This window comes from Rhinolophus sinicus, linkage group LG02, assembly GCF_036562045.2.
Source record: "Rhinolophus sinicus isolate RSC01 linkage group LG02, ASM3656204v1, whole genome shotgun sequence".
Lineage (NCBI taxonomy): Eukaryota > Metazoa > Chordata > Mammalia > Chiroptera > Rhinolophidae > Rhinolophus > Rhinolophus sinicus.
The window spans coordinates 193,175,585-193,198,339 of record NC_133752.1 but is presented as its reverse complement, the minus strand read 5'-3'; the positions used below and the strand labels follow the sequence as shown (position 1 = coordinate 193,198,339).

At 38.1% G+C, this 22,755-nt stretch overlaps 1 protein-coding gene across 1 annotated transcript in view; it reads left to right on the top strand.

Annotated features, from left to right (window-relative positions):
* Nucleotides 1-22,755, top strand: part of ENTHD1 (ENTH domain containing 1) — a 91,298-nt gene that overhangs the window by 31,048 nt on the left and 37,495 nt on the right. Inside the window, exons 3-4 of the mRNA XM_019734441.2 lie at nt 1,421-1,539; nt 11,768-11,891. Coding sequence (XP_019590000.2) covers nt 1,421-1,539; nt 11,768-11,891 — 243 coding nt within the window. The remainder of the gene's footprint in view (nt 1-1,420; nt 1,540-11,767; nt 11,892-22,755) is intronic.

Sequence of the window (22,755 nt, the reverse complement as noted above, 5' to 3'; positions counted from 1 at the left end):
ACCAGCCAAATCAGATTCAAACTTTCTTCCGAAAACATCCTTATTTATTCAAATAGACATGTAAACAGACACCACTCTGGTTGTATTCACATTCCTGAACTCTTTTCCTAAGATTGGTAGCCAACTATGGAACCTTGTCATAAAGCTGTCCCATTGATGAAATAAAGTGCCCCTGCCTCCCATGTTTCTTTGCTTTCCTTTCATTGGACCCTTCCTCAGGAATGGCGCATTCTTTGACAATAGTGTGTGTGTGTGTGTGTGTGTGTGTGTGTGTGTGTGTGTGGTGGGGGGGAGGTGAAAAGCACAAGGACATTAAATGAAACTTGTCAACTGCCGTGCTTCTCCATACCGTAATGTATCTGAATACTAAATATCCTGCTATGGACCAAAATTCCCTGTTACTTACGCTTTGCCAGGAAAAGAAGTATGTGTGAGACCAGACAAACTTTGAAGCCCTACTTTGGGTTTTCTGTGCTTTGCTCGAAGGCGGCTTCCCCATACCAATCTCTTTTACTGTATTTGGTGCTGTAGAAGTTGTCATGTTTGTACTTTAAGGGAAGATTTACCATAATAAGACTGGGTAAAGGATATGTCTTTATAAAGTAGAAGACAACTGGTTATGAAAGGGAAGGGGAAAGAACTAGCCTGAGGCGTCTACACAGTTGTGTTCTCAGGCACATCAGTTTTTGGAAAGATACTCTTTCTTTTAAAACTATCTATGCCCACCTAGCCCTTGGGAAGTCTTTAAGTACCCCCAGTGGTGCGTATACACCAGTTTGAAATGGCTTTCTTACCCTTCTTATTGTACCCAATGATATGCTGAGAGATAGTTGGTACTAGTTCGCATAGGAAGGAAAACGATACTAAGACTACAAAAACATTAAATTCAGCAAAAAATATAAAGTATCAGTTTATTTTCATTGGCATATTCTTTTATGTTTGTTTTAAAATTTTTTGTTTAAAGTTCTTATCAAATAATCTATACATTTCTAGTTTTGTTTGGACCACATGAAGTTCACACAGCAGCAATTAAGTTCTTTTAAATATTAATTAGAATAATTAGAGTTGTTATTCCTGCTTTGCTAAAATTTCATTTGAATCATCTTCACATTTTCAAACTATTTGCTATGCTATAGTACATCTTATTTTTAAAAAGATGTTTCAAATAATAAAGTTATAAAACAGAATTGTTGATGGGAGAGAGGGCTAGAATTCAAGTAGTATTTTTGAAATCTGTCTGAACTTGTCAATTTTTATAAAGGGATATATTAAGATGATTAATATTCATAGGTAACCATCGGCAGATGATGTATATTTTGTAGGCAAAATGGACCTTCAGATTAACTTAAAAATTGTGAGCTCATGTAAAAACATTACTATTTTTGGCCAAAGTAAAATCTTAGCTTTATGTCATTGACAGAAAATGCTTCCAAGGAAGGATTGAAACCAGAGCAGTGCCAAGACATTCTGTTGCCTAGTAGAACTGTATTATCCCAGGAAACGCTACCACTCAAGTTGAATGCTTGCAAATCAACGGAGGTAAGTCACTGGAGTAATTTCCAATTGCTGCTCTAACAAGTTACTGCACACTGAGTGCCTTAAATCAGTGCAAATGTGTTACCTTACAGTTCTGCAGGTTGGAAGTCTGACGTAATCTCGCTGGTCTCCGTGGGCTAAAATCAAGGTGTCAGCAGGGCTGATTCCTTTCTGCAGGCTCTGGGGGAGAATCTGTTTTCTTACCTTTTCCAGCTTCATCTGTTCTAAGAGAAACTGTGCTTGTCTTTTAACTTTGGTTTTTGGTGTCTTTGTCATACAGAGTTTTAAATATGAATAAGGTTGAATTATGAAAGTGTTCCTTTATCATTTGTGCTTTTAAAAAATCTTATTTAAGAAATTCTTTTTTATTCTAATGTAATAAAGATCTCATATATATTTTTTTAAATGTTGAAATCCTTATGCCTTTTAGAATTTTACTATATAGGGTAAGATAGGGGTCTTATTTTATTTGAACCCCTGTGGATAAACAATATATGATTTATTGAACAGTCCATCTTTCTCTACTCATTTTTAAAAACATTTTATTATGAAATAATTATAGACTTATAGGAAGTTGTAGAAATAGTACATAGTCCCATGTACCTGTCACCCAGCTTCCCCCAGTGTTGACACCTTATATAGCTGTAGTACAACATCAAAACCAGGAAATGGACATTGGCACGTCAGTCAGTTTTCAAATTTTCAATTTAGTAGTCAATTTTTTAACCTGCGTGTGTGTGAGTGTGTGTGTGTGTGTGTGTGCGCGCAGTTTTATCCCAAGTGTAGATTCATGTAACCAGCACCAAAATCAAGATACAGACCTGTTCTGTTCCCACGAAAGAAGCCCCTTTTGCTACCCACCTCGTCTCACGCCCCAGAGCCCCACCCCCGGGCAACCCCTGATCTTTTCTCCATCTCTGTAGCTTTGTTATTTCTAGAGTGTTATGTAAATGGACTCAGACAATATGTAACTTTTTGAGGTAGATTTTTCTTTTCACTCTGCATAATGAGATCCATTCAGGTTGTTGAATATATCAATAATTCATTCCTTTTTACTGTTGAGTAGCATCCCATTTTCTAGATGCACCAGAATTTATTCAACCATTCACCCATTGAAGGATTTTGGGGTCTTTCCAATTTGGGCTATTTAAGAATAAAGCTGCAGTGAACATTTGTGTACAGGTTTTTATATGTAAAGTTTTCATATCTCTGGGATAAAGGCCAAAGAGTGATTGCTGGGTTCTATGGTAAGTGCATACTAAGCTTTCATAAGAAACTGTCAAACTGTTTTCCAGAGTGGCTGTCCCATTTTACATTCCCACCAGCAGTGCGTAGGAGACCCAGTTTCTCTGCATCCTCGCCAACTTTTGTTATTACCACTATTTTCATTTTAGCTCTTCTAACAGGTTTGTAGTGACACCTCCCTGTGATTTTGTGTTTCCCAAATGGCTAATAATGTTGAACATCTTTTCACGTGCTTATTTCAACGTGCTAACTTCTCTGGTAAAATATATGTTCATATATTTTGCCCATTTTCTAATTGGATTGTTTGGTTTCTACCACTGAGTTTTGTGAGTTCTTCATATATTCTGGATATAAGTCTTTTGTGAGAGAGATGATCTGCATGTATTTTCTTCCAACCTGTGGCTTGTCTTTTCTTTTTGACAATATGTTTCACAGAGCAAAAGTTTTAAATTTTGATGAAGTCCAACTTATCAATTTTTTATTTTATGGATCATCCTTTTGCTGTCATATCTAAGAACTCTGCTTACTGCAAGGTCATATAGGTTATCTTTTATGTTTCCTTCTAAAAATTTTATAGTTTTATGTTTTACATTTAGGTCTATGATTTATTTTGAATTAATTTTTGTATAAGGGGTAAAGTATACGTCGAAGTTCTTAAAAAAAACTTATTTTGCCTACACATGTCCAATTGTTTCAATACTGTTTGCTGAAAAGACTTAAATTTTACTGTAATATGCTTAAACTTGAGTTCTTTTTCTCTCTTGTTTGTCACCCTGTGAGACTTGCCAGTGGGAAGTCTTTCATCTCTATTTAATTCTGAGAAAGTTATCTCTGTCTCAAATATTTCCTACTGTTTATTTTCGTTTTTCTCTCTTTCTTGGCCTGTTCATATCTGGGTATCAGTAATTTTCTTTCTACCTCTATATCGCTTCACTTTTCTTTAAAGTTTCTATTTCTTTATTGTTTTCTTTTTTCTTCTGGAGTTCTTCAATCTGATTCTCCTATTTACTAATTTGTTCTCAGCTGTATTCATTCCTCTATTAATCCCATCTGAGTCCTCTATTTCAACATTCAATTTTTACATTTGATATTTAATATTTCTATTTTATTCTTTTTAGTGTGTTTGTTCCTGTTTCATATTGCTTATATCTTTCCTTATTTATTTTAGTATGTATATTAAGCGTATTTTAAATTCTTGGTCCATCTTTTCTGATATCTGTGCTTTTGATGAAACCGATAATTCAATTTAAAATTTTCCTTTTGAAATAGTTTTGATCCTCAAGGTACTGGTTACTCCTAGGGGTCATGGCTGCTTTGTCTGGGATTGCTAAAGGTGGAAACTCAGTGTGCATCAGTTCTACCAGCTTAAGTGGGAGGTGGGGGAAATGGACTCGTGTGGAGAGCACTTCTCTCCCCTTCCCTCTCCCTCCAAGAATATGAGAGTTAATCATTCCTCACTGTAAGGATCAATGCCTCAAGTTACATCATTATCCTTAGCACCCCAAGAAGCAGCTTTAGGGGGAGACACTCCTTAAATTGTGAACCACCCACCCTGGGGGATTGGAAGAGGTCCCTACTGATTTCTCTCTTCTCCTTACCCACTCAGGGCTTCTGCACTGACCAGAGGCGCTCCTGAGGACACCTGTCTGAGTCACAGCAGGTGCGCAGACAGGTTCCAAGGCAGCACATGGTGCGGGTAATTCTACCAGCTTCTTCCTTATTTTATCCAGCCAAGGCTCAGGCCACCTTCTGCCTCAGGCAAAACCCCACGCTGACTCCCCTCCCCCACTCACTCAAGCATACCAGGTCAGAACACCCCTCCATCTCCTCCCAACGGCCTCTCTAGTTTCTTCTCATTTTGGTGTAATCTCTTTATAGTATCTCCAGGGTTGATCCTGAGAGGGGACCCACCAGAACCAGAACCAGAATCTGCTCTGTTCCTCAGGGTTCTCTGATCTTCTCAGACATACATCCATTCACTCCTGTTAGTACTTTCACATGGAAACATGTATCTTCAATTCTGGCATCTGTAGCTCTCCAACTATTACTTTTTCTCTATTTCCTTGAATGTTTTTTTCTGTTTAATTTCTATTGGATATATTGGGCCACTTATTTGTCTCATTTTCCATGTCTTTCAACTGCTTTTAAAAAATATTTTTGTCTCATTATAAACTCCATGCATCAAGCGTTTTATTTCAATAGCCATATTTTTCATTTCTAGGATTTCTCATTGCTTATTTATATCCATTTATACTTACTTCATCTTTGCCTGTTTTTGTTTCTTGTTTTCTTATTCCTTTAAATTAATGTTATCCTTTCCATTATCTTTTTGAGAACTCTAAACATACTTAGTTTTAAATACTTTTTAGGTTTCTTAGTTTCATTTGGTCAGGAGTGAATTCAGTTTTTTCTGTGTTTTGGAATATTGTTTCGTAAGCTTTTTTTGAGTGGCTCAGGTTCTTTTTTGTCTTCCTTCTCTCTGAGCGTCCTTACCTTTCCCTGCCTACCAGTTTTTCGTTTGTCTCCTCCCGATACCCCGCACTGCAGGTCCACACTCAGGACTGACACTGGCAGCTTGGGGCGTCTTCATTTTTGCTCATGTCAGAGATATTGCAGATCCGGTCCCCAGAGTAAGGGACGCTGAGGACCAATTGCTGGTGAAATTTAGTTTGTATCTTCTCACCCACCTGGGTGTGAAACTTTTAGCAGCCGTAGTCCCAGGCTGTGATTGATGCCAGGTTAATTCAGCTTCCTTTATAAGTAGGAGATCCCAGTGCCTGGCCATAATTTCAAGTAGTGACCCCATGTTCAACATTTCTATCTTGGACGGACACTTTAAATCTGTATTTACCCCTTAGGAGTTGAGTTCCTGGTTTTCTCTGCCTTTTTTCAGGACCCAAAGCCCCAAAGGTCCACAGCTCCCACTTTCTATTCCTGCTCTCCTCCATGAAGATATATTGTTTTTGAGCATGACTGGGTCTTTAATTTTCACATTTGTATTTTCTCTTTCATTGCTATGTGTTTGGAGAAGGAAGGTGCCCCAAAGTGTGAACTTACAGAACTGTCTTGACTGGAAATCTGTTCCACTTAAGACAATATGAAATTGTTGGATTCACTCATCTGTTTTTCTGTTTTATGTGTGATTCTCCTACTAGCAGGACAGCTCTTTGAGAGTAGAGACCTTTTTAGTCTTATTCATTACCTAACGTTCAGTTGCCACATCTTTGTTAATGAAGAAATGAATGAATAGTAGACATTCACTGTTGACGCCTCCAGTGTTTCCTGTGAAAGAGGCTTCTTTGGTCCCCTGCTCAGTGCTTTGTTTAGTGCTCCCTGCCATAGCTCCTGTGATGGAGGTTGGAATTATTTCTTGACCTTGCGTTCCCAACCCCTTCGTCCAACCCAATTAGGTATTGAATTTACTTGATTTTCTAGCAGCAACGAAAAGTACATAAAATTAAAATTTCCCGGTTCCTTAACTGCATAATAGTCCACAGATTGAACATATGTAGACTATTTTAAAAGATAGTAAGTCAAAATGATTTTTAAATTTGATATCAGTTTATTTGCTGCTGATGGCGTCTCAGGGAGAAAATAGACTGGAATAATTTTCACATGCTTTGGAGCCTAACGAAGACATAAAATACCACTTAGTTTTTTTTGGTTTCTTTGGTCTTTAAATTCTCATTATTATTGGTTTTTCTTATTTTGGAGGAACCTACGATAATTGATCTACATCATTCCACATTTTGTATCAGTGAGCAGAAAAAGCCCTTCCTTCAAAAGAAGTTTAAAGCTGGATTTTCCATTTTCAAAACATCACTATATCATAACACTATTCCATCATCCTACTGACAAGCATCTCCTCTTATTACTGTTAGAAACATGTGATGCATTCCAATATGTCCTCTTCAGTAATCTGCTTTTGCAGCGGGAGACAAAAGCTATCAAGTTGAACAGTAAATCTAATTGTTTTTGCCAAATGTACTGCATCTATATTAACATTCTCATGTTCTTAATACAGAATGAGAAGGAAATGATACTGTTGGTTGCTTAGGCAGAATGAGGGATGCTGAAAAAGTATCTTTTAAAAACTTTAAATAGAAACCTCTTTAACTGTTCTCTTCCTACAAATGAAAGAATTATCTTAAAGCAGTAAATAAAATTCTTCACAAAATAAGGCTTTCGAAAGCAGAGCAGTGCTTACCTGTGTAAAGGAAAGTCTTTATTTACATTTATGACTCTTAGACATGGATGTGTTTTCTCTCTGCCTATTGTCCAGAATTTTTTTTATTAAATTTGCTAATTAATAAAGGTATTTGTAGCTTTTCATCACCTCAAAAGACCTTCCTCTTTTCCTGTTGGAGGAGATTCAGCAGAGGTTATGACTTTTTTGGTAACGGTTGTTTCCATAGCAACAGATAGGGATGCTATGAATTGGTTCCCACAAAATTAAAGCTGACCAAAGCCTTCAGTCTAGTTGTGAGTTACTAAATTGCTAGTGATAGAAGACAAATGTTCATTTCCTACTGCCTCCTTTTATTATTTTGCTAAATGAAGAGTAAAGAGTTTTTGTTTTTGGGCTTACCAGCATGTCGTTTATTATATTTGCAAAAATCTGAACTCATCAAAGCTGTTAGAGAACTGGAAATTATACTTATTCTAATTATGTTAATTTATTATTCCTTTACCTCTTTTCTGAATTATTGCTTTATGCTTAAAAGTCCCTTTTGATTTTCATGTATGTACTTTTATTCCTTTTAAATTAGAAAATACTTATTGAAAGAAATTTAAACAATATGAAAGGCTTAAGAGTGAAAAGCAGTTTCTTCTTACTTCTCTACAGTCCTTCAGTTCCTTTCCTCAGAGGCAACCATTACTAGCAGCTTTCTATGACTTGGGGGGGGGGATTTTCTGTATCCACACATTTCTTTCACCTGAAAGGATTAATTCAATATATACTGCTCTGCAACATGCTTTGAACTAAGCGATATATTTTGGATATTGTTTTGTAATAATAAATGCAATCATTCAATGTATATTGTTCCAATGTATGTTTTTTCCCTAAACTGCATGTTAAGGACATATTTCTAGATCAGTACATATAACTGTGTTGTATTCTTTTATTTCCATTTGAAAAAATTTTTACTTGTCCTAAAAATGTAAGCCCAGAACACATTGACTTCATAGGAAATCTACTCTGAGAAACGTTTTTCTAGGCTGAGCACCTGTTTCTCCTTAGTTTCCCACAAAAGAGCATATACATGTTAACTGCCTTCAGTGTACAACCGCTGTCGTCCTGCCAATACGTGAGTAATACCCATATCACCTACACTGTGCTGTCCTGAATGTTCTTAGTTGTACGCTAACATCAGTGACTGCCAAAGGTTTTCTGGGATAAATTTACTGTCACTCGAATTCTTCGGCTACTTTTGAAGATGAAGTCCAAAGAACTGTGAAATGGTTCTCCTTTGGGGGGATTACTTTATAGGCCTTAGCAATTAGCAACAGAGGCTTTGTTGATTCTGTCTGGCACTACTGGGAGACCACCATTTATAAAAATTTCATCACAAAGATCCTTACGTTCAACACCTTAAGATGATGGTTTTCGTGTGAGTTTTTTCAGTCTACAACCAACACCTTTAATTCATTTCAGGGCTCCATTCATTACTTTAAAACTTCAACCTGCAGATCTGCTTCTCACTATCTCTGCAGACGTCAAAGGAAGGCCACTGCCAAAGGCTTGAGGCTACTTGCCCGCTCTACCTGGACAGAAGCCAGCGTGGCTTCTAGCTACGCAGCCAGCCTCGGAGAGAGCCACTGTGCTGTGTTCTTGATGGATAAATGAATCTTAATTTATTAACCATTCTGTATGAGTAATCATTTAGGGATTTTCATGTTGATGGAGGGATGGACAGTTAGGTCAGTGGAATAGAATAGATAACCAAGAAATAGACCCACACAAATGTGGCCAACTGATTTTTGACAAAGTTCAATGAAGGAAGGATAACCTTTTCAACAAATGATATTAAAGCAATTGGACATTCTCAGGCAAAACCATGACTCGCAACTTAAACATTGTATGGAAATTTACTCCAAATGGATCACGGACTTAACTATAAAATGTAACACTGTAAATCTCTTTTAAAATATTGGAGAAAAATCTTTGGTATCTAGGGCTGGCCAAAACCATGATCCCTTAAAGAAAAAGAATGATGTAACACCTCATCACATTTGAAGACTTTTGCTCTGTGCAAGACCCTATGAAGAGAATAGAAAGGCAAGGTACAAACTGGGAGAAATGTTTGCAAACCACGTATCCGGCAAAGGACTAATATCTGGAGAATGTAAACAGCTCTTAAAACTCAACAGTTAGTGTGAAAAAGGTGAAGGGATTAAGAAATACAAATTGGCAGTTACCAAATAGTCACAGGAATGTAAAGCACAGGGAATATAGTTGATAATGTTGTAACAACTATGTATAGTGCCAGGTTAGTACTAGACTAATTGGGGGGAAATCACTGCATAAATTATATAAATGTCTAACCACTATGCTGTACACCTGAAACTAATATAAAATGATGTTGAATGTCAACTATAACTGAAAAAATAATAATAATAAAATACCTCAACAGTTAAAAACCAAACAACCTACTTAGAAAATGGGCAAATGAACAGTCACTTCAGCAAATACAGACGGCAGATAAGCACGTGATATGTTCAGCATCATTAGCCATTTGGAATATGCAATTTAAACACACAGTGAAATATCAAAATTGCTAAAATAAAAAATAGTGACAACACCAAATTCTCGTGAGCATGTGGAGAAATTGGATCACATATATATTACTGGTGGGAATGTAAAATGGTACAACTACTCAGGAAAACAGTTGGTAGTTTCTTATAAAGCTCAACATGCAACTACCATACGACCCAGCAATCTCACTCTTAGGCATTTATCCCAGAGATATGAAAACTTGCTATCATATAAAAACCCATACACACTGTTCACAGCAGCTTTATTTGTAATTGGTAAAATCTGAAAACAACCCACATGCCCTTTAATGAGTTAAACTATCTTACCATGGATACCATGGATACTGCTTGGCAATTAAAAAAGGACAAATTATTGATACACACAACTTAAATGAATCTCCAGGAATTATGCCAGGTGAAAAAAGCCAATCCCAAAAGGTTATATCCTGTATGATTCCTGTAACATTCTTCAATGTGAAAGTTACAGAAATTGAGGACAGCTTAGTAGTTGTGGGGACAGGGTGTGGGAATAACAAGGCATCAGGAAGGCTCCTTGTGGTGATTGAAATGTTCTGACCACGTGTGTCAATATCCCAGATGTGATAGTGTAATTTTGCAGCGTGTTGTCTTTAGGGGAAACTGGGCAAAGGATACACAGGATCTCTGTATTATTTTTCACACGTGAATGTGAATCTATAATGATTTTAAAATAAAATTTGAATTATAAAAAGTGGCACATCACTTGGCTTGGCAGTTTCTAATGAAGTTAAAAATAAACTTATCCTATGGCCTAGTCCGTCTTCTGTGTAAATATCCAGGACTAATGAGTGCATTTGTCTACAAAAAGATTTATACAAGAATGTTCATAGTAGCTTTATTCATAATAGCTGAAATTTGGAAATAACCCAAATGTCCATATGCAGGAAGATCAATTTAAAAATTGTGATATATTCATACAACAGAATACTTCTTACCAAAAAAAACAAAAATAAAAAGAACTACAAATACAGTTGTCCCACCTTATCCATGGGGGATATGTTCTAAGACCCAGTGGATGCCTGAAACTGAAGATAGTACTGAATCCTGTATATAGTATGCTTTTGCTTATACACACTCGTACATACCTGTGATAAAGTTCAGTTTATAAATTAGGCACATAAGAGATTAACAACAATAGCTAATAACAAGAGCAGTTATAACAATATACTCTGATAAAAGTTAGGTGGATATAGTCTCTCTCAAAATACCTTATTGTTCTGTACTCACCCTTCTATTTGTGATGACGTGAGATGATACTATGCCTCTGTGATGAGATGAAGTGAAGTGAGTGACGTAGGCATTGTGATGTAGCGTTAGGCTGTGTAAGCATGACCTGAACCCGAGCACCGTGATACCAGGACAGTTGATCTGATCACCAAGACGTCTGGCTACTACGTGGTTAATGGGCCGGTAGTGTCTACAGCATGGATATGCTGGACAAAGGGATTATTCAGGTTCTGGGTGGGACAGAGCGGGACAGCACAAGATTTCATCACACTACTCAGAAGGTGTGCAATGTAAAACTTACGAATTGTGTATTTATGGAATTTTTTTATGTAATATTTTTGGAGTATGGTTGACAGCAGGTAACTGAATCCACAGAAAGCAAAACCTCAGATAATGGAGGGATTACTTACACACAAAATATGGATGAATCTCACAAATGTTATGTTAAACAATGGGAATCAGATACAAAAGAATACATAGTGTCTGATTCCATTCATATGAAGTTCAAGACAGGCAAACTCATTGATGGTGATAGAAGATAGAATACTGTTTACTGGTGATGGATCAACTGGAAAGGAGCTTGAGGGAACTTTCCAGAATAAAGGAAGTGTGGTTATATTGGTACACACATAAAATTTAAAGTTATTGAGCTCTACACTTAAGGTTTATGTATTTACTGTATGTTAATTGTACCATAATAAAATACTATAAAAAAATCCTCATTCATGGTGAAAAAAGACGTATCAACCAACCCCACTGTCTAGATTTTATTTGAATCACCCTACACTCAGCAGACACCCAAGTGGACAGATAACTTATGTGTGATTTCTTTCAATCAAAATGTGTTTATGATGATGTTAGCACATATAGATTGTATCTCCATAAATTGTCCATCCATTGTAACAAATTGAGGCAGTGGGATTCGTTTTCTCCTAACTTTTATGGCCCTCTTGTTTTCTGTAAGGACCTGATGCTATTTTATGAGGATGACCCAAAGCCACTTTTGCCAGCAGCAGCTCCTGCCATCATCTCGTCAATTACATGGCTGTCAGAAGGGCAAGCAGACGTGTGTAACCTCTGGAATGCAGGTAAGTTGGTTAAAGATAGGAAGTTTACTCAGAAATACGAATCAGAACACTGGGCAGGAAGGTTTTTCATCAGGTTTTATTTTGTGAAATACAGCAACAATGCTTTAATTTAGCTTCAATAATGGGGGACAGGGCCAGCAGGGAAACGTCAATGCACAGATGATTCTATAACCTTCTTTTACCATTTGTTTCCATCTTTTTCTCTATTTTTCTTTTTCCATTGTTTTAAAAATTATTAACTACAGACCTTAAATGTTTTTACAAATCATTAAGAATAGCAGAAAATTTTAATTTTAGTTCCTTTTCTCATTTGTATTAGCTTCTCTTTGACAAAAAAGTTTAAATTATGACCTTTTCCAGAAGCAGGCATTAGACAAAAATGTGAAAAAGCAAGCTGCATGGTATCCCACAAATTGACTAATCACCTCTTGAGGAATTAACATTAGAGAAAGGCACAGTATAAAATTATACAAAACTGGCTGACAATAAATTATACGATGAGATTCCAGCTGGGCTCTGCTGCTACTGAAGGTCTGATTGACTCACCGTCGAGCCGTTCCATCCTGTCTCTATTCTCCATGAACTGTCAGTTTTCAGTACATTCTTCCTCTTGATTTTCTCAAAAAATAGGGTGAGAGATCTTCTGCCAAGATGTGAATGAAACTTTCCCATTAGTGTCTTTCATATACCTTCGCTTTGATACTCAGTGGCATCCTTCCCCGAAGTATCACAGCAGTGGCTCCTTAGGTTCTGAGTTTCATCCTCTCCCTCATCTTTGGACCATGCACCTCAATTTTCCCTTTTTTATAGATCCCCACGATCCAAAATATAAAAACTGTAGTTTATTATATAGATTTGTTTTACAAGTTCATGTTTATATAGTTCTTTCATAAAACTGGTAGTAAGAATGATACTTTAATAGACACAGAAACAAGACGTTGTGTGTTAGGGTGATATTTGTAGTACAAGGGTGGCATTATTCACAGGGGCAATTGGTTATAAGTGGTTATGATTTTTTAAACACCTTGCTTTGTATTCTTAGAATATACTTTATGTAAACTGTCCCAGAAGCTTGAAAGAACAGTAAGGAAACGTTTTTGTATTCTACTATTCCCATGCATTTCCCCCACCCCAACATTTTTTAATAGACTATTTTTCAGAGCAGTTCTAGGTTCACAGTACAAGTGAGTGGAAGGTACAGAGATTGCCCCGTATGCACCCCTACTTCCCCCGCTATTAACATCCCCCACCAGAGTGACACGTTTGTTGCAGTCAGTGAACCTACATTAACACGCCATTATCACCCAAAGTCCATTGTTTACATTAGGGCTCACTCTTGGTGGTGTACATTCTGTGGGTTTGGACAAATGTGCAATGACACACATCGAACATTATAGTGTCATACAGAGAAGTGTCACTGCCCTAAAAATCCTCTGTGCTCTGCCTGTTCGTTTGTCCCTCCCCTCTAACTCCTGACAACCATTGATGTTTTAACTGTCTCCATACTTCTGCCTTTTCCAGAAAATCATACAGTTGGCATCATACAGCATGTAGCGTTTGCAGACTGGATTCTTCCACTTAGTCATATGCATTAAGGTTCCTCTGTGTCTTTTCGTGGCTTGATAGCCCATTTCATTGTAGTGTTGACTAGGGTGTACCATGTTATTACCCATCACCTACTGAAGGACATTTTGGTGTGTCCAAGTTTGGGCGATTATAAATAAAGCTGATAAATATCCATGTGCAGGTTTTTGTGTGGACGAAAGTTTCCTCCGCCAACATTTTAATACAAGTGGAACTGACTGTAAATGAGCATCACTGGCAACCTTAAGAGGAAAAAAGTCACAAAATATGTTGTGTGAGGGATGGAGCCACCATTTTACTTGGACAGATCTCATCTTAATTAAAGGAGCTTTTCCTATTTTTAAGTCTGTCTCTTCTCCAGTCTTTACACTGATCTCAAAGAGATCTTGCTAAAATGCAGATCTTAGCATTTCACTTTCAAGCTTAAAAACTTTCAACAGTGCTCCATTGCCAATAGAACGTCTAAATTTTTTTATATTGTCATGTGAGGCTTTTCATAGTCTGATCCCAGCCAGGCTTTCTGCCCTCATCACCCAATACGGCCAATATTCACAGTGCTCTGTGAAATTCTGTTACTTGTGTCATGTCTTCTCCTTAGAATGTCTTTGTTCCATTTACTTCAGCTGTGTAACATGTTGCTGTAAAACTTCGTGTGTAAGATAACCATTTACTCTTCTCATGGATTCTCTGGGTCGGGAAGTAGGACAGGGCAGCACAGTGGGGATGATTTTTCTCCTCCATGTCGTATGTTTGGGCCTCAGCCCGAGAACACCAAGGCTGAGGATAGGAATTGTCTGAAGGCTCGTTCACTCATGGATCTGCTAGCTGACGCTCACTATCGGTGGGGGTTTAGTTTCTCTCCTCGTGGGCCTCTTCATGCGGTCTCACCATACGGGCTAGTTGGGGCTTCCTCACAGCACACAGCATTGTGGCGGGGTCCCAAGGGTGAGCATCCTGTGAAAGAAAGGACCAGGCAGAAGCTGAATGATCTGGGAAGTCATGCTGTGATGCTTCTTCCCCACTCAGTTCATCAAGGCAATTACAACATCTTGCTCAAGTTCAAGGGGAGGGGACGTAGACTCCCGACTCTCCATGGACAAGTGTCAATGTCATTCTGAAAGAAAAGCATATGGGATGGGAGGTGTGTCAGGACAGTCATCTTTGGAAAATACGATCTGCCACAGTCCCCCACCAAATGATGAGTGTGTGACAACATCCTATTCAAACAGCAAGGCCCAGCTCAAATGTCACTGCTGCTGTGACGTTTTTCTACACACTAACCTCTCCTTTCACTATGTTCCAGGACTTTGCCCATACCCTAGTGTAGAATTTATGGTTTGGTATCATAATCATTTTACCTTTATTTTTAAATTATGTAAGTAATAAGGGAATATAATCTTATTTTTGAAAATTCAAACAATATAGAGTTAAAATCTTCTTCACTATTCCTTACCCCGACGTAGTTCCCTCTCCAGAGTTAACTGTTATTATTAATTTGTTGGTTACTCTCCAGACCTTTCTCTGTGCATTTACATACATACATCTATCTTTAGAAGTATGTAGAATTGACTTTATTTTGTTTTAGGACATTGTTCTGTATTTTCCTGAAACTTTTTTTTTAAATAGTATCACTTCGCAATCTTTCAGTGTCAATATTTAGAGATTCACCATATTTTTTTTTAACTCTTGCATTGCGTGGATATTATAGTTTATTTCCCTGCTGATAGACATTTTGGTGTTTTATATTTTTCACTAGTACAAATAATGCTTCAGTGAATAGCTTTGTGCACATATTTGAGTGTTTCAAGGTAGAGTCCTAGAAGTGGAATCCCTGGGTCATAATGTTTGCCCATTTTCATTTTATTTAATAGTGCTAAATAACCCCTCAGAATATCAATACCAGTTAATACTGGCTTGCAGTATATAAGAGTACTATTGACTCACACCCTCACCAGTACTTGATATTTTTCAAGTCTTACATTTTTATCACTTGAATAAAAGTTGCATTGCATAGTAGGAATAATTTGGGTATTTGCATGTATTAATTGGATATTTCTGTTTCCTCTTCTGGGGATTGCATGCTTATATCATTAACCTGTTTACTTTTGGATTGTGTATTATTCATTTAAATTGGTTTTGCAGCATTTTTGTGTATGTGTCACTATTCCTTTCTGTTATGTGTATTGCAAATACCATCTTCCAGGCTGTGAATTGTCCTTAAACTTTCTTTAAAGTTTTGTTGGTATCTTTATAGAAGCTTTGTATAGTCACATTTATTCTTTTTCTTCTGAACTTTTTGTGTTTTTGAGATGCTTTCCCTGTTTGTACTACATATTCACCCATATTTTACTGTAATTGCCTTAGTTCTTTAATCCAGCTGGATTTATTTAAAGTATTTGTGAATGGTTTTAGATAGGTCAGTGGGCATCCCGTTGTCTCAACATTTATTGACTGCTTCATTTTTCTCTTCTCTTTTGAAATGTCTCTTGAACCTGTACTAAATAGTATCTATTTGACAACTCTATTCTGTTTCATTGATCCATTTTTCTATTCCTGGTCTATTTAATGTTTTGCTGTTATAATAATATGCTATCGTATGAATGTATCCTATTTAACCATTATTATTATGTGAGTGAGCACTTAAGTCATTTTCATATTTGTACTATTTTAGGTAATGATCAAATGGCATCTTTCGTCTCTCTCAAATAAAGTAGGCTTTTTATTTATAATTTTCCACAATTTGAAGCAGATTTTAAAATACGGTATTCTGAATTTCTGTTGGTAAATTTTGTACAGCTCACTAACTTATCCTGTCAACAGATGGTTCTAATTTCCATGTTATAATTTTGGCAACTTCAGCCCAAGGCAAAAATAAAGTAGAAAAGTCATTCTAGTACAGCCTCGTCAGTTCTTTCCTTCCTGCCTCTCCCCTCCTTAGGTGCACAGGGACCTGCCGTTTACACTCTGGCCTGTGGTACATGGGGGTACGTACACCCTCACCAACACTCCATCATTGCTTCCCTGATCCCAGCCCTTTCCTTTGCTCTCTCAGTGACCACTCTCTTGAATTCTGTGCTCATCATTCCTTTCTTTTCTTTGTAGTTTTGCTACGTATGTTAATGCTTTGAACAATATATTATTTAGTTTTACAGGCTTTTAAACTTTATCTAAATGGAGTCATTCAGAATTTATTTTTCTGTGACTTCTTATCACTCAGTAATATGTTCTTAAGAGTCATCTACGTGTGTATATGGTTGTCATTTGTTTTCACTGCTGTATACTATTTCTTTGTGTACATGTGTTAGAATATATTTATTTATTCTACTCTACAACACTATTGTTGGTATGGTGTGTCAAGTTTTTTGTATTGCAGACAGTGCTGTTTATAAACATACTTGTGTAAGACTCCTGGTTCTCATGGGCAAGAGTTTCTTCAGGGCATATATTTCAGAGTGAAATTGCTAATGGCTCAATATGAGCTCTTCAAATTTACTAGATAATGCCAAATCGTTTGCCAAAGTTCTAGCTCTTCCAGGTCCTCACCAACCCTTGATATTGTTATTTTTTTTTGGGGGGGGAAAGTCACCAATCTGTTGGGTGAGAATTGGTATCTCATTTGTTCTAAAATGTGTTTTTTAAATAATGAAATTGAGCATATTTTCATATGTATATGGCTCAGTCATGTTTCCTTACTTGTTCATGTCTTTTGGCCATTTTTCTATTTGGTTGTTTGTCCTTTTCTTCATTGATTTGTAGGAATTCTTTATCTATTCTGGAGGCAAAACATTTCGTTTTGTAAATACGTTTTTCCAGTTCATGACTTGTCTTTTCAGTTTGTAAGGAGTCCTTTGAATAACAGAAGTTCTCGGTTTTAATGAGGTAGAATTTTATTTTTTATGGTTCGTACTTTCTGTATCTTGTTATTTTTTAAAATTCTCGTCTCAAAACCACAATGATACTTCTACATAAGTTAAAAGTTTTATAGTTTTGCTTTCCACAATTAAACATTTAATGCAGCTGGACTTTTTCTGTGTATGGTAGAAGCAGGAGTCCAGTATTACTTCTAAATGGATATCCAGTTGTCCCAGCATCATTTATTGAAAAGTCCGTTTTCTTTTTCCGCACGCAACTATAATGCTATCTGTATCCTAAAGCATGTTTACACATATGTGTGGATTTGTTTCTGGGCTCTCAATTCTGTTTCATAAGTTCTTTGATTATCTCTGCACCAACAAATAGTTTTAATTACTCTACCTTTGTAATAATTCATGATGACTTCTCCTTCATCAAGAGTGTTTTGTCTATTTTTGACCTTTCTCTTTCCTACATAAAAGTTTATCAAGTTCCTGAAAAAAACCTGTTAGAGTTTTGATTGGCACCGTCAATCTTGAAATCAATTTGGAGAAGTGACATCTTTACCATATCAAATTATTCATTTAAGTCTTCTTTAATGTATTATATTTTATAGTTTTCTCCATACAGGACTTCTGTATCTTTTGTTAGATTTAGTCCTAGGTGCTTTATGTATTTTTGTTGCTGTTGTAAAGGACAGTTTATAAATTACATTTTCTAACTGTTGATGTTAAAAATGAATGGAATTAATTTTTGTATATTGATTTTGTACCAGTAACCTTCCTTAATTAACTCTTACCCATTTTCCTAATTTATCTGTAGATTTTCTGGGTTTCTTATGTTGAAAATCGTGTCATCTGTGAATGATGGCAGATTGGTTTCTTCATTTGTAAACCATATACTTTGTATTCATTTTCTTATCTCGCCATGCTAGGAAGAACCACTCAGACAGTGCTGAATGAAAGTATTACTGTAGGCTTCCTAGACTTGGTCTGTATCTGAAAGAGAACAATTTCAACATTTGCTATTAAAGCACGTTTACTCTATGTATTTTTGCGGATCTCCATTCCTGGTTTAATACTTTTATCATGAATATATGCTGAATTTCTCCATTTTTAGCATCTACATTAATGGATATAGGTTATTCTCCGTTGAGCTGTTGATTTTGTAAATCAGTTGATTTCCAAATAGAGAAAACAACCTGAATTCCTGTAATAAACTCATTTTGGCCATACCAAATGAGCTTTTATATATATTGCTGGGTTTGATTTGCTAATGTTTTGTTTAGGAGTTTTGTATCTATACCAATGAGTGAAATTCGCCAGAAATGTCTTTTTTCATATTCTCTTTGTCATGTTTTGACACTGAGATTTTGCTAGACTCATAAAAAGAGTTGGAAAGTTGTTTGTTTGTTTTTCATCCTCTGGAATCTTTGTGTAGGGTTGTTTGTGAGATGGTGAGAACATGGATAAGGTATTCTGCAGGTAGGGAAGGCCGAGCTGTACCCAGAATATGAAGACGAAGTACTGCACCTTTTATAATGGTGGGCTCCCATGTAATCAACCTGACCCCAGGTAGCTGCCGTTTTCCCTGGAAAATGGTGACATGCTAGGGATGCAGCATTAACCTCTACTGTCAGCAAGCTGGGTAGCCAGGTCACGCTGATGAGAGGAGGGTCATGTTGCTGTGCCCATGCAGAGCCTCCATCCTTGCCACATGGCCACATCAATCCACTGAACAACCACTGGCGTGATGGGGAGAGAGGACGATTGGCAGCCATTAAACAGAGCATCTTGCCCACCTGATTTTTGGTCTCTTCCACAGTGAATATCCCCTCGCAGGCATTTATATGGGACATGAACGTCTTCACACAGTATGCACAAACATCCGGAGAGGTCCATCCACATATTTCTTTGTCACCAATCTTCCAGTCTGATTCTTTCCAAGTCCCCAGGTGCACCCATCGCCACTATGAATTGCATCTTGCCTTCCCATGAAGTGTGCATTCAGACGTAGTTTGCAATTCTACTTGGAGGATTATCCTAATGTCTTGCAGGGGCACGTCTGAGCAGGAGTTAATTAAGCAGATATCCACTCCTGGCTAGTGCTGGCATAGCTTACGGATTCATCTGTAAACCAAGCCTGTACTTTTCCCTCTTAACTGTCAGCTCTCTAGGGAGTTATAGGTGTGGGTTGGGGGGAGGCAGCAAAAGAGTGGAAACAGGTCCCATGGAGTCCGAGCCATCTGCTTGCATAGTTCACGTGGGCCTCCTGGACCAGTTTAGTCTGGTCTCATGTATGTCATTTTGATTTTACAATGGGAATCTGCTGTGCATGTCCAATTTTATGTTCTGTGGACCAGATGGCACCCATGACATCATGGGCACATAGTCATTTGGTGTCCTGTAGTGTAGGCAAAAGAAGCATGACCTTCCTCCAAAGCCCTCGAGGTCAGCTTCGTGATTTTCCTACTGGGGTTCATGAGAGGCTGCATTTAGCATCTTGCTGTGCCTCAAGCCCCTCAAGTTCTAGATTATACTGGCAGGGCAGTTTATACAGTGGTCTGAGCCTGCTGCAAAACCTTTTGTTGCTTTGATCCCCACTCGAACTGGGATAAATGGTCAGAGCAGCAACCCCAAATGTGGCATACGTTGCCTGCAGAATTCAAAGAGAACATGATTACTGTGATTCGCTTCTTTGTGTTGGGCAGTTCGAGGTACAGCACCTCGTCTCTCACTTTAGAGGGGATGCCCTAACATGCTCCAGACCACTGAAGAAACAGTGCACAGAGGTGGCAGGCCCTTGAACTTTCCCAGGACTTCTCTCCCACCTTCTGCATGCAGGTAGCACCAGAAATACTTGCTATTTCCTGCTTAATAAGTCCAGTTAGCATTGTATCATCAGTGTAATGGACCAGTGTGACATTCTGTGGGGTATCAAGAAAATCCAGATTCCTCTGGTCTCTATTAAGAGACAGAAGCAGAGTTGACATAGCTGTGAGGCAAGATAGAGAAGGCATACTGAGTCCCAGCCACATGATGGCTAACTGATTCTAATTATCTTGATTAATAGACGCTCAAAAACATTTACAGGCCAAGAGCTGTACACTAGATGCTAAGGACTGTGTTGATCTGCTCTAGTAAGGATACCACAGCTGGAACTACAGCTATGATTGGCATCACCACCTGATTATATTTGCGATAATCTACAGTCATTCTCCACAACCCATCTGGCTTTTCAGAAAAACAGGCTAGTTATATTGGAATGTGATAAGAATCTCCACCCCTACAACTTTCAAGTCTTTGATGGTGGCGGTAATCTCTGCAGTTTCCCCCTGCAAGGTTTTTTGGGGTGAGGGGGTGTAATTCTAGGGGTTGCTACCTGGTCCTTCTATCCATAATGGCCTGAACTCCATGGGTAGTGGAACCAATGTGGGGGTTCTGCCAGGTACTCAGTGTATCTGTTCCCGTTATACATTCTGAGACCATGGAAATAACTAGAGGTAGGTCTGGTTTTACTGGACCCATTGTGAGGTGGAGCCCAGGCTGAGACTTCGTGTGTCACCTGATTTCCATAAATCCTACTCAGTCTATAGTGCATTGTCGGAGCTCCAGGGATTGGTGTCAGTTAAGAGCAGGTACCTAACAAGACTTGGAAATTCTGCGTATTTCCCTTTCCAAGTACAGTTGTTGTAGTAAATGGCTTCAGGCCCCTCTAGGAAGGGCTTAGAGGAGGGTTTACTATATACACCTGTGGCGGCCTTTCAGGATTCTTCCTCAAAGGGCCCGACCTTCCCCTTGGTCAAGAGGTTCTGGCTCTGTGAACTGGCATAGGGTTCGGAATTGGGGAAGAGGCCGTGCAGCCCCCAGGATGACGCTGGTTAAGTCTCCCCCTATGTACGTCAAGCAGCACTTAATGGGCTGCTCACCTCTGTCCTATAGATCTTGTGGTTCATTAACCATTACCATACATCCCTGAAAGCACGACAGCATCACCACCAGAACAGACGTCACACCTGTGGCTTCCTGTGGTCCTTGTGCCTCGCCTGTCTCCTAGAGTTACGCACTGCCACCTGGCTTTTACCACTGCAGGAGGCCGTTATCCCATTGAGATCAGGGAACCCGATTCCAGGGCACCTTCCTGACGGTCACCTCCAGCCTGCAGATGCCCCACCATCAGAGAGCTCCAGTGGGGCTGGTACCCCGTCACTGTACATTTTTTAATGCCTTGGTGGAGGGAATACCCTCCAGAACAATTAGAAGGTTGAACATAACAGACCCATCACCCCGACAATCCCATCTTGTGGAGGCTTTAAGCTTCCTTTCCAGTGTGCCCGAGATGTGCCTCTTCACACAGTGCTCTCTCCCTCTCTGGCTCTCTCGCCCTCTATCAGGTCCTGCTGAAGTGTTCCAGTCTGGGGAGGCTTTCCTGACCATTTTATTAAAAACTGACATGTGCCACCACCATTGGCACTCCCTTCCCTCTTCCCTGCTTCATTTTCTTTGTAACACTTATCATCGTCTGACATTTAATAAGAGGATAGTCTGATACGGGAGTTCCCCGGACCACCCACAGGTATCACAGTGAATCTGCCATAAGCACAGCCCTGACTTTAGACTCTGCCACTTTTAGGTACATGTGACACTTTACAAGAGATGTGTATGATTTTTGTATGTTGCTCAAGAATTGGGTGCATTGCACTAATGCCTTTCGTTTTGAGGGCAGTTGCTGTATGGTTTCACATTTCCCTGAAGTAGTTCTTATATCAATCATCAGAGTATTACAAAGCGTGCTTCAAATTACAGAGCTGACTATAGAAATTATCAGCAGAGAGGTTATCAGCACAGTAACTGTGCATTATATGGTTGGTATTAAGAAAGCCAATTAAAATCTTTTTTTAAACTTAATCGTTTCCTCTTTTTACTTCAAAAATATGGGAACATGATTAATGCATGAAAAACAGACATAGATGAAACTATTAAAGACTTCCATTGAAATGAATGAATAGAGCAAAGCCACAATCATTTGCAGAAGTCAATTAAATACTTAACAGACTAGAAGGGCGGTAACTCCATTTAAAGATGCCACCTTTTATTTTTCATGCAGGGGCCAATTTTTTTCATCGTGGATGATTAAAAGAAAAATTAAGAGATGCTGATTTTTAAATTATTTATGAATTTTAGGTCAAGAAGCCATCCAACCTAAATCCTTTACTACATTACTAATGAATGTGTGTATTATAAAGTCATATAACCCGTCTGACATTTCAAATAAGGAAAATCAAGCTTAGTCTAAAACTAAGGTGACAGATTCTTCATCAAAATGACTGTGACTTCTCAGATGTATAAGTCCCAAGTTGCCTTTATTTGAGCGAAACAAATGGCTGTGTATTTATTTCCAAGAGTGAGTAAATGATTCATCTTGCAAA